This window comes from Equus caballus, chromosome 16 (genome assembly GCF_041296265.1).
Source record: "Equus caballus isolate H_3958 breed thoroughbred chromosome 16, TB-T2T, whole genome shotgun sequence".
Lineage (NCBI taxonomy): Eukaryota > Metazoa > Chordata > Mammalia > Perissodactyla > Equidae > Equus > Equus caballus.
Window position 1 is genome coordinate 14,859,562 of NC_091699.1, and position 15,414 is coordinate 14,874,975.

Here is a 15,414-nt window from a genome sequence, read left to right on the forward strand (position 1 = left end):
TGTGCATGGTGTAAGATAATGGTCTACTTTCGTTCTTTTGCATGTGGCTGTCCAGTTTTCCCAGCACCGTTTATTGAAGAGACTCTCCTTTCTCCATTGTATGTTCTTGGCTCTCTTGTTGAAAACTAGCTGTCCATAGAAGTGTGGGTTTATTTCTGGGCTCTTGATTCTGTTCCACTGATCTGTGTGTCTGTTTTTGTGCCAGTACCATGCTGTTTTGCTTACTGAAGCTTTGTAGTATATGTTGAAATCAGGGATTGTGATGCCTCCGGCTTTGTTCTTTTTTCTCAGGCTTCCTTTGACTATTCGGGGTCTTTCGTTGTTCCATATAAATTTTAGAATTGTTTGTTCTATTTCTGTGAAAAATGTTGTTGAAACTTTGATAGGGATTGCATTGAATCTGTAAATTGCTTTAGGAAGTGTAAACATTTTAACTATGTTAATTCTTCCAATCCAAGAGCATGGAATATCTTTCTATTTCTTTGTGTTTTCTCCTATTTCTTTTGACAGTGTTTTATAGTTTTCAGTGTACTGGTATTTTACATCTTTCGTTAAGTTTATTCCTAGGTGTTTTATTCTTTTTGTTGCAGTCGTAAATGAGATTGTATTCTTAATTTCTCTTTCTGCTACTTTGTTGTTAGTGTATAGAAATGCAATTGATTTTTGTATGTTGATTTTGTATCCTGCAACTTTATCGTGTTCATTTATTATTTCTAAAAGTTTTTTGGTGGATTCCTTAGGGTTTTCTGTATACAAAATCGTGTCATCTGCAAATAGTGACAGCTTCACTTCTTATTTTCCAATTTAGGTCCCTTTTATTTCTTTTTCTTGCCTGATTGCTCTGGCTAGGACTTCCAATACTATGTTAAGTAAGAGTGGTGACAGTGGGCATCCTTGTCTGGTTCCTGTTCTTAGAGGGATAGCTTTCAGTTTTTCTCCATTGAGAATGATATTAGCTCTGGGTTTGTCATATATGGCTTTTATTATGTTGAGCTACTTTCCTTCCATACCTGTTTTATTCAAGGTTTTTATCATAAATGGATGCTGTATCTTGTCAAATGCTTTCTCTGCATCTATTGAGATTATCATGTGATTTTTATTCTTCTTTTTGTTAATGTGGTGTATTATGTTGATAGATTTGCGGATGTTGAACCATCCCTGCATCCCTAGAATAAATCCCACTTGATCATGGTGTGTGATCTTTTTAATGGATTGTTGTATTCGATTTGCTAGTATTTTGTTGAGGATTTTTGCATCGATCTTCATCAGTGATATTGACCTATAAATTTCTTTTTTGTGTGTGTTGTCCTTGTCTCGTTTTGGTATCAGGGTAATGTTGGCTTCATAGAATGAGTTAGGAAGCTTGCCCTCCTCTTCAGTCTTTTGGAAGAGTTTGAGAAGGATAGGTATTAAGTCTTCTTTGAATGTTTGGTAGAATTCACCAGGGAAGCCATCTGGTCCTGGACTTTTATTTTTGAGAAGTTTTGATTACTGCTTTGGTCTCTTTACTGGTGATCAATCTATTCAAACTATTTCTTCCTTTTTTTCTTTTCAGGAAGGTTAGCCCTGAGCTAACATCTGCCACCAGTCCTCCTCTTTTTGCTGAGGAAGACTGACCCTGGGCTAACATCTGTGTCCATTTTCCTCTACTTTATATGTGGGGCACCTGCCACAGCATGGCTTACTGAGCAGTGCGTAGGTCCACACCCGGGATCCAAACCGGCAAACCCCGGGCTGCCAAAGCAGAACATGCAAACTTAACTGCTGTGCCACCAGGCTGGCCCTGTCTATTTCTTCTTGATTCAGTTTTGGAAGGCAGTATAATTCTAAGAATTTATCCATTTCTTCTAGGTTATCCAATTTGTTGACGTATAGCTTTTTGTAGTGTTATCTTATAATCCTTTGTATTTCTGAGGTGTCCACTGTAATTTCTCCTCTTTCATTTCTGATTTTATTTGAGCCTTCCTCCTTTTTTCTTGGTGAGTCTAGCTAAAGACTTGTCAATTTTGTTTCTCTTTTCAAAGAGCTAGCTCTTAGTTTCATTGATTTTTTCTGGTTTTTTTTAGTCTCTATTTCATCTATTTCTGCTCTGATTTTTATTATTTCCTTCCTTCTACTGATTTTGGGCTTTGTTTGTTCTTCTTTTTCCAATTCATTTAGGTTCACTGTTAGATTGTTTATCTGAGATTTTTCTTGTTGAGGTAGGCCTGTATTGCTGTAAACTTCCCTCGTAGAACTGCTTTTACTGTATCCCATAAATTTTGGCATGTTGTATTTTCATTTTCATTTGTCTCCAGGTACTTTTTGATTTCTCCTTTGATTTCTTCATTGACCCAATCATTGTTCAGTAGCATTTTGTTGAAACTCCACCTATTTGCAGCTTTTCTGATTTTCTTCCTTTAGTTGATTTCTAGTTTTATAGCATTGTGGTCAGAAAAGATGCTTGGTATTATTTCAGTCTTCTTAAATTTATTGAGACTTGTTTTGTGGCCTAATATGTGATCTATCCTGGATAATGTTCCATGTGCATTTGGAAAGAATGAATGTACAGTATATATCTACTAAGTCTAACTTGTCTAATAAGTCATTTAAGACCAGTGTTTCCTTATTGCTCTTCTGTTTGGATGGCCTATCCATTGATGTAAGTGGAGTGTTAAAGTCCCCTACTTTTATTGTGTTACTATTTCTCCCTTTTTGTGTGTTAATAATTGCTTTGTATATTTAGGTGCTCCTATGTTGGGTGCATAGATATTTACAAGTGTTATATCCTCTTGTTGGATTATTCCTTTTATCATTATGTAGTGCCCTTCTTTGTCTCTTGTTACAGTTTTTGTTTTAAAGCCTCTTGTGTCTTACATAAGTATTGCAACCCCGTGTTCTTTTCATTGTCATTTGCATGGAGTATCTTTTTCCATCATTTCACTTCCAATTGTGTCTTTAGGTCTGAAGTGTGTCTCTTGTATGCAGCATACATATGAATCTTGTTTTTTTATTCAATCAGCCACCCTCTGCCTTTTGATTGCAGCATTTAGTCCATTGAGATTTAAAGTAGCTATTGATAATTATGTACTTATTGCCATTTTGTTACTTTTTCTGGGTGTTTTAGTAGTTTTTCTCTGTTCCTTTCTTCTTCTCTTGCTCTCTTCCCTTGTGGTTTTATGGCTTTCTTTAGTGTTATGTTTGGGTTCCTTTCTCTTAATTTTTTGTGTATTTATTATGGGCTTCTGGTTTGTGATTACCATGAGGTTCATATACAATAACCTCCATATATATAGCAATCTGTATTAAGTCGATGGGCTCTTTAGTTTGACCTCTTGCTAAAAGCTCTACTCTTTTATTCCCCTCCTCCCACATTTTATGTTTTTGATATCATATCTAACCTCTTTTTTTGTGTGTGTGTATCCATTACCCTCTTATCTTGGAAACAAATAATTTTAGTGCTTTTGTCTTTTTTTTTTTAAAGATTTTATTTTTCCTTTTTTCTCCCCAAAGCTCCCCAGTACATAGTTGTGTATTTTTAGTTGTGGGTCCTAGTTGTGGCATGTGGGATGCCGCCTCCACATGGCTTGATGAGTGGCGCCATGTCTGTGCCCAGGATTTGAACCAGCGAAACCCTGGGCCGCCAAAGTGGAGCATGCGAACTTAACCACTGGGCCATGGGGCCGGTCCCAGTACTTTTGTCTTTTTACCGTCATATTAGCTTCACAGATGGTTGATCTACTACCTTTACCGTATATTTACCTTTACCAGTGATTTTGGGGTCTTTTTGGATGATTTTCTTATTCTTATATGTAATCTCTTTTCCACTTAAATAAATCCCTTTACCATTTCTTGTAAAGCTTGTTTCTTGGTGATAAACTCCTTTAGTTGTTGCCTGTCTGGGAAACTCTTTATCTCTCCTTCCATTCTGAATGATAACCTTGCCAGGTAGAGTATTCTTGGCTGTAGGTTTTTTTCCTTTCAACACTTTAAATATATTGTGCCACTCCCTTCTAGCCTGTAATGTTTCTGCTGAGAAGTCAGCTGATAGCCTTATGGGGTTTCCTTTGTATGTAACTTGTTGCCTTTCTCTTGTAGCTTTTAGGATTTTCTCTTTATCTTAATTCTTGATGTTTTAATTACAATGTGTCTTGGTGTGGGCCTCTTTGGGTTTACCTTGTTTAGTGCTCTCTGTGCTTCCTGTACCTGGATGTCTGTTTCCTTCCTTATGTTAGGAAAGTTTTCAGCTATCATTTCTTGAAATAGATTCTCTGCCCCTTTGTCTCTCTCTTCTCCTTCTGGGATACGTATAATACAGATATTATTGCATTTGACATTGTCCCAGAGGTCCCTTAGACTGTCCTTGTTCTTTTTAATTCTTTTTTCTGTTCAGCTTGGGTGATTTCTCCAGTCTTTCATCCAGCTGGCTGGTCTGTTCTTCTGTGTCATCTACTCTGCTATTGAGTCCCTCTAGTGAATTTTTCATATCCAGTACTGTGTTCTTCATTGCTGCTGGTTCTTTTTGATATTTTCCAACTCTTTGTTGAGGTTCTCTCTGAGTTCATCCCTTCTTCTCCCAAGATCACTGAGCATCCTTATGACTTTTTGTTTGAACTCTTTGTCAGGTAGATTGTTTATTTCTGTTTCATTTAGTTCTTTTTCTGGGCTTTTGTCCTGTTCCCTTACTTGGAACACATTCCTTTGTGTCCTCATTTTACTTCTTTCTCTGTGCTTATATCTCTGTTTTAGGTAGATCAGCTGTGTCTCCTGATCTTGGAGAGGTGGTCTTACGTAAGAGATGCCTTATGAGGCCCAGCAGTGTGCTTCCCTCTCGTCACCAGTTCCAAATGTTCTAGGAGTGTCCCCCTGTGGGCTACATGTGTCCTTCTGTTGTGGCAGAGTTGCTCTTACTGCAGGTGTCCATGGAGGCTAGGCTGTCCACCTGGCCAGCTGGTTGAATGCTCAGCTGTGTGTGGCTGCTAGGGACACTTCAGTCACTTTATCAGGCATGGGGAGCCCCAGCACAGTTGGCTGCAGAGTCCAATAGCCCATTCCTGTTGTAGTTTTTCTGTTAAGTGAGTAGGCTCCCAGCATGGCTGGCACTTACACTTGCTGTAGGCCTCTGGCCTGCAAGGCTGTTGTTGGCTCTCTCAGGGTTGCAGCTGAGTGGGGCTACCCCTAGGCATGGGAGCACCCAATTGTTTCAGGCTTTGGAGGGTTGAGCTGATCCCTTATGTGGCTGTTTGAGAAGCACAAGTCTGCTGTAGCTGACAAGCCCCACCACCTGCAGGGCCACATACTCCATCAACACAGTCCTGCCCCATGCACATGCCCTGACCCACTGAAGTGGACCCAGTCACCCCACTTCAGAGGCCCCACATACTCCACTGCTGCAGGCCCACCCCTCATGCATGTCCTGCCCTGCAGAGGTGGACTCACTCACCTGGCTGCAGAGGTTCCAGGCACCCCACTTATGCAGGCCCACAAGTTGCCCAAAGGCTTGCTGTTGGGTAGGGCTGGTCTGGTAGGTGGGCTGCCTGCCCTGACTGAGCTGGATTAAATAGGTCCTCTAGTGGGAGGGGCAGACCCTGTGTAACAGGCCAGGGGAAGATCTCCAATGTCATCTGCCAGCACCTATGTCAGCATACCTGTACCACATCACAGTAATGGCTGCCACCAATGTCTCAGTCCCTGGAGAGGTCTCACCTCTCATCAAGATGCACTCAGAGCCTATCAGGTGAGTCTCTTTTCACCAAAGGACTGTGCACCTTTCTTCATGGTGATTTTAGGTTGCTTTCTGAAACAGGTGAATTTGTGTGTGTGTCCTTTAAGAACAGGCTTTTTTTCCCCTTATGTCTGATAGCTTTCCTGGGGGTATTCCCCACTGTAGTTAACAGCCAGCAAAGCGAGGTATTTTGACACCTATCTCAGTTGGGAGTCTAAAAGCTGCTTATTGTGGTAATGCTCCCCTGCTCAGATCCCCCACTCCTCCAGGGAAGGTTTCATACCTTAGGGTTGCTCCTGGCTGGTCAAAGGTGGCTTTTTTCTCTCCAGAAAGGAACTTCTGCTTTTTCCACCTCAGTCAACACTGTCTCATTGTTGGGGTTCCCTGTATCCAGTTTTCAGTCCTCTCTTAGGGGTAATCATTCCAAGAGTAGGTTGCATCTATGGGAGAAGGTGAGTTCAGAGTCCACCTACGCCGCCATCTTGACACCATCCTGCAGAGAAGACTTTGAATCTGCTGGGTTTTGTACAGCTGTAGTGGGAGGATTAGAGGTAGGGAGTTGAGAGGAGAAGAGACAGGTCAGCAGAGTAAACGCGGGAGGTGGGCAGAGCTGGGAGCCAGATCCAGAAAGGCTGCCCTGGTCACTGGCCTGGGGGCTCTTTGACCTTCTCTTTCCTAAGAGGAACCAGCCACAGAGACAGTCCTCAGTCTGGGCTTGGGGTCTGTGAAGCCACCATGGAGAAGCAAGAGCTGTGGGTGGGAAGAGGCCCCAGGTCTATCCTTAGCCAGCAGCGGAGCTCAGCTCCCCAGGGAGGCAGCGCTCCTCCTGAGCCCCAGCGAGGTTGGGGTGGGCTCCTGCCTAGTGAGTAGACTGGTTGTGACAAACAGAGCAAAAGGGTAGGGCCAGGCCAAGGACAACTAGGGGAGACTATGAGACCAATACGAGGGCCCCAGACTCACACAGGCCCGAGGAGCTGGGGCTGCCTGGGGACAGCCCTGCCCTGAGGAGCAGGCAGTGGGATGGGAAGGGCTGCAGGTCTCTCTGCATGTATTAAGCCATACCAGCCCAGAGGGCGGGGTGTCCTGTGTCACATGCCCTAGACGTCCCACCTCCCCTCTGTTTGCATCCTCCACTCATCTCAGGGCCCAGAACATAGGAGGCCGCTTGGGAAATGTTTGCTGAATGATGACCTAGGGCTGACTTTATCCCAGGGAGGCAGAGGTCAGGTCAGAATGAGGAAGGGCTGGTTGACAGAGTGTCCACTGATAACTGGCTGCCGTGGTTACGCGACTGCCCCTCGCATACCTCTAATGATGGGAGACCCCTCACTCCAGAAGCAGCCTCCTCTTTCAGCCTGAAAGTCATGCCGCTCCATCAATTTTGGAGCAGCTGCCACATGTCCAGCTTCACACTCAGCATTGGTGGTTTGGAGGTGAACAGGACCTCGACCTGCTTCACCTTCACTGATCCAAAGACCTAGAAATTGATGTGAAAGAGTGAAGGGCACTAATCATTAGAGAAATGCAAGTCAAAACCACAGTGAGATAGCACCTCATCCCCGTTAGGATGGCTGCTATCAAAAAAAACCCCAAAACAATAAGTAGCAGCCGTTAGAGTGGTTATGGAGACGTTGGAATGCTTGTGCAGTGCTGGTGGGAACGTAAAATGGTGCAGCCACTGTGGAAACAGTGTGGCGCTTCCTCAAAAACTTAAACATGGAATTATCGTATGATCCAGGAATTCCACTTCTGGGTACATACCCAAAAGAATTGAAATCAGGGTCTCAAAGGAATATTTGTACACCCATGTTCATAGCAGCATTATTCACAGTAGCCAAGAAGTGGAAGCAACCCAAGCGTCCATTGAGGGGTGAAGGGATAAAGAAAAAGGAAGGAAATTCTAACACATACTACAACATGGATGAACCTTGAGGACAGTAAGCTAGTGAAATTAGCTAGTCACAAAAAGACAAATACGACACGATTCCACTTATATGAGGTCCCTGGATAGTCACATTCCTAGAGACAGAAAGTAGAACGGGGGGGTGCCTGGGGCCGGAAGAAGATGAGGGCTTGGTGTTTAATGGATACAGAGTTTCAGTTTGGGAAGATGAAAAAGTTCTGGAGATGGATGGTGGTGATGATTGCACAGCAATGTGAATGTATTTAATGCCGCTGAACTGGACACTTAAATATGGTTAAGATGATAAATTTTACATTATGTGCTTTTAACCACAGGTTTTTAAACAGCTAGGAGGGGATGCTCTGCGGGCGCTTGCAGCTGAGGGGGAGGGAAGGGCTGTCTCCTTGGCTAGTGAGCTGCTGGGCAAGGGCTGGTTGCTCTCCAAAGCTCAACCTCCTTGCTCTGGTGGCACCAGGTCCCAGGCTCACTCTGGCCACCAGAACATGTCCCCCTGCTCTACCAGCCTGTCCACGTCTGTCCCTCACAGTCTGTCCACAGTGGCCCTCCCCACAGAAGGCTTCCTGAGTGCTCCGCGGAGCAGCTCCTTCCTCGTGCGTGAGGCCCAGCCAGCCAGGCTGCACGGGGTGGGTGAGGAGAGGGAGCCTATGGGGTGGGGTGGCCTCCAGAAGGGGGAGCTTCCATGGTCCTCATCTTTGACCCCTGGGACTGGGCTGAGGGGGCTGCACCAAGGTGAGGCCCAGTGAAGGCTCCTGGCTGGGTAAACCGGGAGCCAGGACTGGCCTAGAGACCAGAGCTGTGGGAGGCTTGGACCCCCACTGCCCCCTACCCACCCTGCACCTCCTTCCCTGCCTTCCTTCACTCAGCAGACAGTGGCCCTCCCACCCCTGGGGGCAGCCCTGTGCTTGGCACTGATCCATGCTGGCTCGGCCCCCCTTGCCGTCTTGGGTTCTCTGACATTCTGCGGCTCTGGGCTGGGGTCAAGCAGTGGCACATATGCACAGAGGTGCACAGGGCTCGTCCTCACCCAGCCAAGCCTCTGGGCCCGCAGATGGAGGGCACGGAGGGAGCCCTGACCAAGGAGGGGCTCCGCAGGCCGGAGCAGTGCAGAAAGCTCCTGGGCAGAGTGGGCTACAGCCAGCCGGAAGGACAACCAGAGCACACATGGGGCTGCGTCTTGAGGAGGTGGCCCCTCGTGAGTCTGGGCTGCATCCGCCTGAACGTTAGGCTGCTGCTCTTCTCTGCCGCCCTCGTTGGCTCGGGGAGTCCTCACTGTGGCCAAGAGAGGTCACGGCGATTCGCAGGCCCTGCGACCTGTGCCTGTGAGCAGAGGCAAGCTGTGCTGCAGTGGGGGCACCAACAGGGCAGGGTGTGACGCAGGGGAGGAGTGACAGAGAAAGGCTGGCCAGGCAGAGAGAGCAGCGAGACCCTCCTGGCCACGTCAAGAAGCTCGGTGTGCTGCTGGGGGCACCTAGCGATGCCCGTCCCCGTCCCCCGACTCTCTCATCCGTATCCTGCTGTCAGCAGCTTTCACCAGGGTCCTTCCCCTGTGTCCCACGTGGCTTGACATTATTTCTCGGTTTAGCTGTGCTTTGAGTTCCTAAAAAATGCCGGGCCCTGGGGGCAGGGGCAGGTTGGTGGGGGCCAAGGGGAGCCCTCAGCATCACCACAGCTCTCCCTCCCTGCTCACTGCAGTTCTCCAAGCACAGGAAGTCTCAAGAGACCCACCCCTGTCCATCTGGGGCTCAAAGGGGACAGGGAGAGGCAGCCTGGTCCTCACCTCGGGGCCACAGAGCACAGACTCACCCTGCTGTCAGTGCCCCGCCACCTGGACCTGCCTTCAGGTGCTGCCCCTGGGGCCCTGCCTGGGGCCGGCACAGGGTGGCGGGGAGAAGACAGTGAGGCTGTGGGCTCCAGGCCCAGCGGCTGGTCAATGTGGGGTCCAGGAGGTGGGCCTCCTACAAAGAAGCTGACCTAGGCTCTGAACGCCTCGTGCAGGGAGCCAGCGAGGGCAGAGATGTGCCCTGGAGGGGCAGGGTGCCACAGCCGTGACTTTAGATGTGTCATTCGCCCTCTTTGGACCTCGGTTTTCTCCCTGTGGGATGGGCACAGCATTCTCTCAAGACCATGCTCAGAGGAGTGAGTTGAGAGAATCAAAAGCTGTAAGAGCTGACGCACTGGGAGCTGACTTTGTAGTGACCGGTGCTGTGTATGCTGTTGTGTGCCCTGAATGAGCTGAGTGGGGAGAAGTTACCTTCGGGAAGTGGGCCAACAGCTCTGAAACAGGGGCTGGCCTTGACGCTACGGAGAGGTGGTCTGATAAGGGCCAGCCCTTGCTGATGTTTTCCTTATCACTGAGGGGAGTACCAAGGTTTTTGAATTGACTGGAGGGGCTGGCCTCAAGCAAACCTCCAGGTGGCCTTTTCTACTTATCCCTGACCAAGGATGGTCTTGGCATTCATCTCTAGATCAGTACTGTTGGCAGGAACAGGAGTGCGCCTGTCATCCCAGCAGGATGGCCATGTGGCCCCACTGGCCTGGTCACTCACGTTCCCCTGATGTCATTTGGTTCATTCATTCATTCACTCACTCATACCTCCCAAGAGCCATGCCAGGTTGCTAAGATCAAGTCCTCTGCTCAGGTGACTGGAGGCAGACTCAGAGCTGCAAACCGTGCACCGTGATAAACAATGGAGGAAACCACTCCTTCGAGAGTTCAGGGAGGGCTTCCTAGAGGTGGTGACATGGGAGCCTAGCCTTGAGGGATGAGTAGAAGGCCCAGCAGAAGAGGAGGGGTAAGGCACTCCTGGCAGGGCTAGTGTGGGCAAGGGTGTGGAGCTCTGTGTGGACCAGGGAGCAGGAGAGCTGTGGATTTAGGGGGGCTGCCAAGGGGGGCTGTTAGAAAAACGTACCGGTAGTTTCGGGCCAGATTCTCATGGGCCTTGAGCTGGGCATCACTCTAGGGAGTGGGGGCTCACCCTGCAGAAGTTGGAGAGCTACAGACTGGTGTTAAGTGGGAGAGACAAGGCCAGATCAGGGAGGACAAGCCCTCAGGCAGCAGCGTGGACGCTGTGCGGGTGAGGCTGGACACGGGGAGGCCACGGAGGAGGCCAGCGCCCTGGAGGGGCCGCTTCAGGGTGGGAGGGACCGCGGGGCTGGCTATGAGCCCAGCTTGGGGGTAGGTGCTCAGCAAATACTTGTGGAACAAATGAATGAATGATGGAGAGGTTTAGGGGTTCATTCTTCCTTCTGGGCTTTTCCCCTGCACTTCCCAAGCACTCTATGTACTCAGAGAGCCCGGGGACCTCCTCCCGTCACCCAGGCAGCGGCCCAGCAGAAGCCCATCAGCCCGGCCCTGCCCCTGCAGCCCTACCCTGCCCTCTGGGACTAGCAGGCATGGAGGCCAGCACCCCTGGTCTCAGCCCACATTCCTCCACAGACCACCAGGGACCTGACTTCTCAAGGGCCCGCACGTAGGCCTTTGCCCCATCTCCAGTGCCATGTTGCAAGGGGCCACTTGGACTTCATGTGTGTGCTCCCTGGGGGTGGTGTGGGGTGGGGCGGTAGAGTGAGGCATGGAGGGGGGCATTAGTTTGCTAAATGTAAACACTGGGAATGTACCCAGATCTGTGACCCCCGTTTTGGTATTTCTCCACTTTTAATTTTTCTAGGGCCGTCCAATGATGGAAGAGGCCCCCCCCCCCCCCCCCGCAACACTTGTCTCTTAAATGCCCTTTCCTTAAGCAAGTCACATAGCAGGGGCTTGATAAATTCCAAGAGACAATCAATGAAAGGGCCAGTCCTGTCCCTTCGGCAAGCCCGCTCTCCTCTCTGTCCTTGTCGGTAAAATGGGGACGAAGGCCCCTGAGCTGCCTGCCTCCCGGGGCTGCTGTGATGCTCAACGCCATCAATAGCCTGGAAGGCGTGTGAGAACAGTGCCCGGCTGCAGGGCCTTGGGGTTGGTGCAAAGGTGGGGAGTGACCACATGTGTTCGTTAGGTCCCAGGACGGCTGTCACAACGTTCCACACACTGAGTGGCCTGAAGAGAAATTCATTGTCTCTTGGTTTGGGAGGCCAGAAGTCTGAGATCAAGGTGTGGGCAGGTCATGCTCCCCCTGAGCGTGCTAGGGAAGGACCTGTCCCTTGGCTATGGCAGACTGTCCCTGTCCTCACATGCTGTCGCTCTGCGCGCATGTCTCTGTCCACATCTCCCCATTTGTGTCAGGCCACCTGGTGCGTCGGAGTGGAGGCCCACCCCACTCTGGTATGACCACATCTTAACTCATTACATCTGCAATGACCCTATTTCCGAGTAAGGATGCCTTCTGGGGTGCTGGGGTTAGGACTCCATGTGAATTTGGGGGGACACAGTCAACCCATAACCCCATACACGATGACTTATTTCCTTGGCTTCCTGTCCTCTCTCCTTTGCTTGCTTTGTTGAGCCTCCCGCCCCACTACAGGCCTTTCTGGCGGTCAGTGCTGGGTGGACAGGTGTCGCTGACACACAATCAGGGCAATTCCAGCCTTAAACAGAAGCCAGGGAAGCCAACCGCCAGTGAGTCTCTGGGTCCCCAGGGGATCACGTTCTCCCTTGACCCCCTCGAGGGGAGAAGCACCTGGGCCCCTTTCTTTCTAGGAGCTGGAACATTGAAGGGGCCGTGCCAGGCGGGGGCTGCTTGCCTGGGCCGCCCGGCTCTGGGCCCTCCGGCTGTTCCTCGCTGAGCACTGCCCTCCCTGCCCTGCCTCCCTACAGCAGCCCAGCCTCCATCTGGAGCCCGGAAGACCCTGACTCGGTCAAGAGAGTAAGGTCAGAAGACATCCAAGGAAGCTTCTCCTCGTTGGCCATAAGTGACAAGGTGGAGGAGTCGTCTTCTGAAGCTGAGCAGAAGTAGGTGGCCACCCTGCCAGGGCTGAGGGGCCCTCCTATGGGCGGCAGAATGGGTGTGGCTCCCAGCAGGGCCCCTGGCTCCACCACAGGCCGTAGAGGCCTCTCGGGGTTAAGTGGCCTTGGGCATGCCACTTCCCAACCCCATCCCCGGGCATGGGCCATCTCCAGCAGTCCCTGAGGTCTGGCCTGTTTATCAGCACAGTGTCCAGTGGGGCATGAAGGCTGCTCCCTGGAACTGCTGGCAGTGGTCTGGGGGCTGGAGATTGAGGCCTTTGAGGACTTTGGAGCGAAACCCCACAACCCAGATGCATCAGTCTGAGAAGGGTGAAGACTGCCCCCTGGCTCCCTGCGAGAAACTTCCTAGACCTATCGAAAGTCCACAGGCTTGGCCAAGGCCACTGGGAAGCAAATCCTGTGTTCTGCAAGAGCAAGAAAATCACACATTTCTCATCAAGATAGAAATGCAAACTGTGAGCACCTAGAAAGGCCACAGGTGCTGCTGGGACCCCCAGGCCAAAGCAACACCCAGAGGTCTCAAATGTGCAAGGTAGAGGGCCACGCCCACCTCCCCAGGCCAGGCCGGGGCTCCAGACCAGCCTTCTCCACCCATTTCCCAGCATTTGCTTCTCTCTCTTTTGATTTTTAGAATTCAGCAGCCTGAAGTGGATCTGCATCCTCCCAGCAAAACCAGGAGAGGCAGCAAGATAACCAACGGGAAGAAACCGACCTCCAAGAAGTGATGCCGCCCCCACGGCCACCCAGAGCGCTAGGCCTGGACACGGCTCCTCCCACACCCACCCAGGGCCACCCCGGTCCTGCCTCCACAGCTCCCACCCCCGTTCTCCAAGCCCCTGCGTAATAAACAAGCGTGCTCCAGCATCTGGGTGAGGCCATCGGGTAGGCTGGCTCTTACAAGGCCAGAGGCCCCCCAACAGCCCTGTTCTAGGCCAGCCTGGAAACTTGCTCTGACCTGGAGCTTCCTCTGTGACCAGTTAAGTCAGCCCGAGAATCATCCACTCCCAAGGAAATGAAAGTCTCCCACGGGGCAAGCCAAATGATCTCTTAGCCCTGGGGAGGTTTCAGATGGACTAAACTGTGCCCTGCTACCCTTCACTGTGGGCGGGGGTTGAGGCGAGTGCAGGAAGGGCTCAGATTGCGGCCCAGGTGGAAAATAAGGAGAGAGACAAAAGAGGGGAGAGAGACAGAAAGGTGGAGCAGGTGGGAAAAGAGACAGAGGGAGGGAGAAAAAGATGATGAGAAGGGAGAGAGTGGGAGGAGAGGGGAGAGGGAGAAGAAGGAAGGGTGGGAGGGAAGGGGGTGCTGGGGGGAGGAGGCATGAGGGGAGGGGGAAAGGAAGGGGAGGGGAGGGTGGGGAGGGAGGACAGGGAAAGGGGTAGGGAGAATAAGAGACAGGTGGAATGAGAGGGAGAGGGGCATGGAGTAGGATGGAAAAGGCAGCAACAGGCTATACCCCGGGGCCCTTTGGTGGCGCCCGAAAAACCAGAACCCCTGTGGCCACGTGCTCCTTGTGCTCACATCCCCATTTAGCCCAGCCTCAGAGCCCTTTGGCGGATTAGACATCCCTTCCTGGAGCCCACAGGCCTCAAGCATCCGTCCCAGCATCTGCTGTGCTGAGTTCTCCCCGCCGGCCCCTGAGAGGGCCGGCTGGACGTCACACCAGCCCTGGGCCTGCTTGGCTGAGTGCCAGCTCCAGAGAGCCACTTCTCAGGAGCAGGGGGAGGACCGCCGAAGGTCAAAGGTTGGCCTTGTGCTCCAAGCCCGGGAGAGACTTCAGGCCCCAGTCTATGGGCCGCGTTCCGGGATGCATGTCACACTTAACCGCTGTGCTCCCTTTGTAAGATGTTTTCTTAATCTGAATTTTTTGAGGCTTAATTTTTATTATTTGTATCATTCAAAGGCTTTGTTTTTACATCCATACCGCAGGGTGATATTTTTGTTCACTTGATAATACAAAAGATTTCTATTACAAGTAATTTCATTTTTCAATTTATTTTTAATTAATTAATTATTTCAGTTGAGGTAACATTGGTTTATTACATCATATAAATTTCAGGTGTACATCATTATATTTCTGTTTCTGTGAAGATTACATCGTGTTCACCACCCAAAGACTAATTACCATCCATCACCACACACATGTGCCCCTTTACCCCTTTTGCCCTCCCCCTACTCCCTTCCCCTCTGGAAACCACCAATCTGTTCTCCATATCTATGTGTTTGTTTTTTGTTCTTGTTTTGTCTTCCACGTATGAGTGAAATCATATGGTATTTGACTTTCTCCATCTGACTTATTTGGCGTAGCATAATATCTTCAAGGTCCATCTATGCTGTCGCAAATGGCAAGATTTCATCTTTTTTTTATGGCTGAGTGGTAGTCCATTGTGTATATATACCACATCTTCTTTATCCATTCGTTTTGTTTGGGGATTTTTTGGTTTTTATTTCTTTTCTTCTTCTCCCCAAAGCACCCCCTCCCCAGTACATAGTTGTATATTCTAGCTGTAGGTCCTTCTAGTTCTGCTATGTGGGACGCCGCCTCAGCACTGCTTGATGAGCGGTGCTAGATCCGCACCCAGGATCCAAATCGGCGAAATTCGGCTGCTGAAGTGGAGTGCGCAAACTTAACCACCGGGCCACGGGACCAGCCCCCATTCATCTGTTGATGGGCCCTTAGGTTGTTTCCAAGTCTTGGCTATTGTGAATAATGCTGCAGTAGACACAGGGGTGCGCATACCTTTTTGAATTAGTGTTTTCGTGTCCTTTGGATAAATATCCAGAAGTGGGATAGCTGGGTCACATGGTAGTTCTATTTTTAGTTTTTTGAAGAATCTCCGTACTGTTATCCATAGTGGCTGCACCAATTTACATTCCCACCAG

The 15,414-nt window shown here is 49.7% G+C and overlaps 1 protein-coding gene and 1 long non-coding RNA gene across 4 annotated transcripts in view; one reads left to right on the forward strand and one right to left on the reverse strand.

Annotated features, from left to right (window-relative positions):
• The window catches only part of C16H3orf20 (chromosome 16 C3orf20 homolog), a 90,276-nt gene extending 76,881 nt beyond the window's left edge, over window positions 1–13,395 (forward strand). For both annotated transcript variants that reach the window (XM_014731393.3, XM_023619914.2), the window contains 2 exons: window positions 12,382–12,516; window positions 13,163–13,395. In XM_014731393.3, the coding sequence (XP_014586879.3) occupies window positions 12,382–12,516; window positions 13,163–13,256 (229 nt within the window). In that variant the 3' untranslated portion in view covers window positions 13,257–13,395. The remainder of the gene's footprint in view (window positions 1–12,381; window positions 12,517–13,162) is intronic.
• LOC106781780 (uncharacterized) overlaps window positions 1–15,414 on the reverse strand; it is a 71,350-nt gene that overhangs the window by 6,975 nt on the left and 48,961 nt on the right. Inside the window, exons 2-3 of one of the 2 annotated variants that reach the window (XR_011426804.1) lie at window positions 7,011–7,181; window positions 5,988–6,144 (exon numbers count right to left, since the gene is read on the reverse strand). This is a non-coding gene — a long non-coding RNA (uncharacterized lncRNA). Of the gene's footprint in view, window positions 1–5,987; window positions 6,236–7,010; window positions 7,182–15,414 lie in introns of both variants that reach the window. The other variant, XR_011426803.1, reaches the window with a different exon arrangement.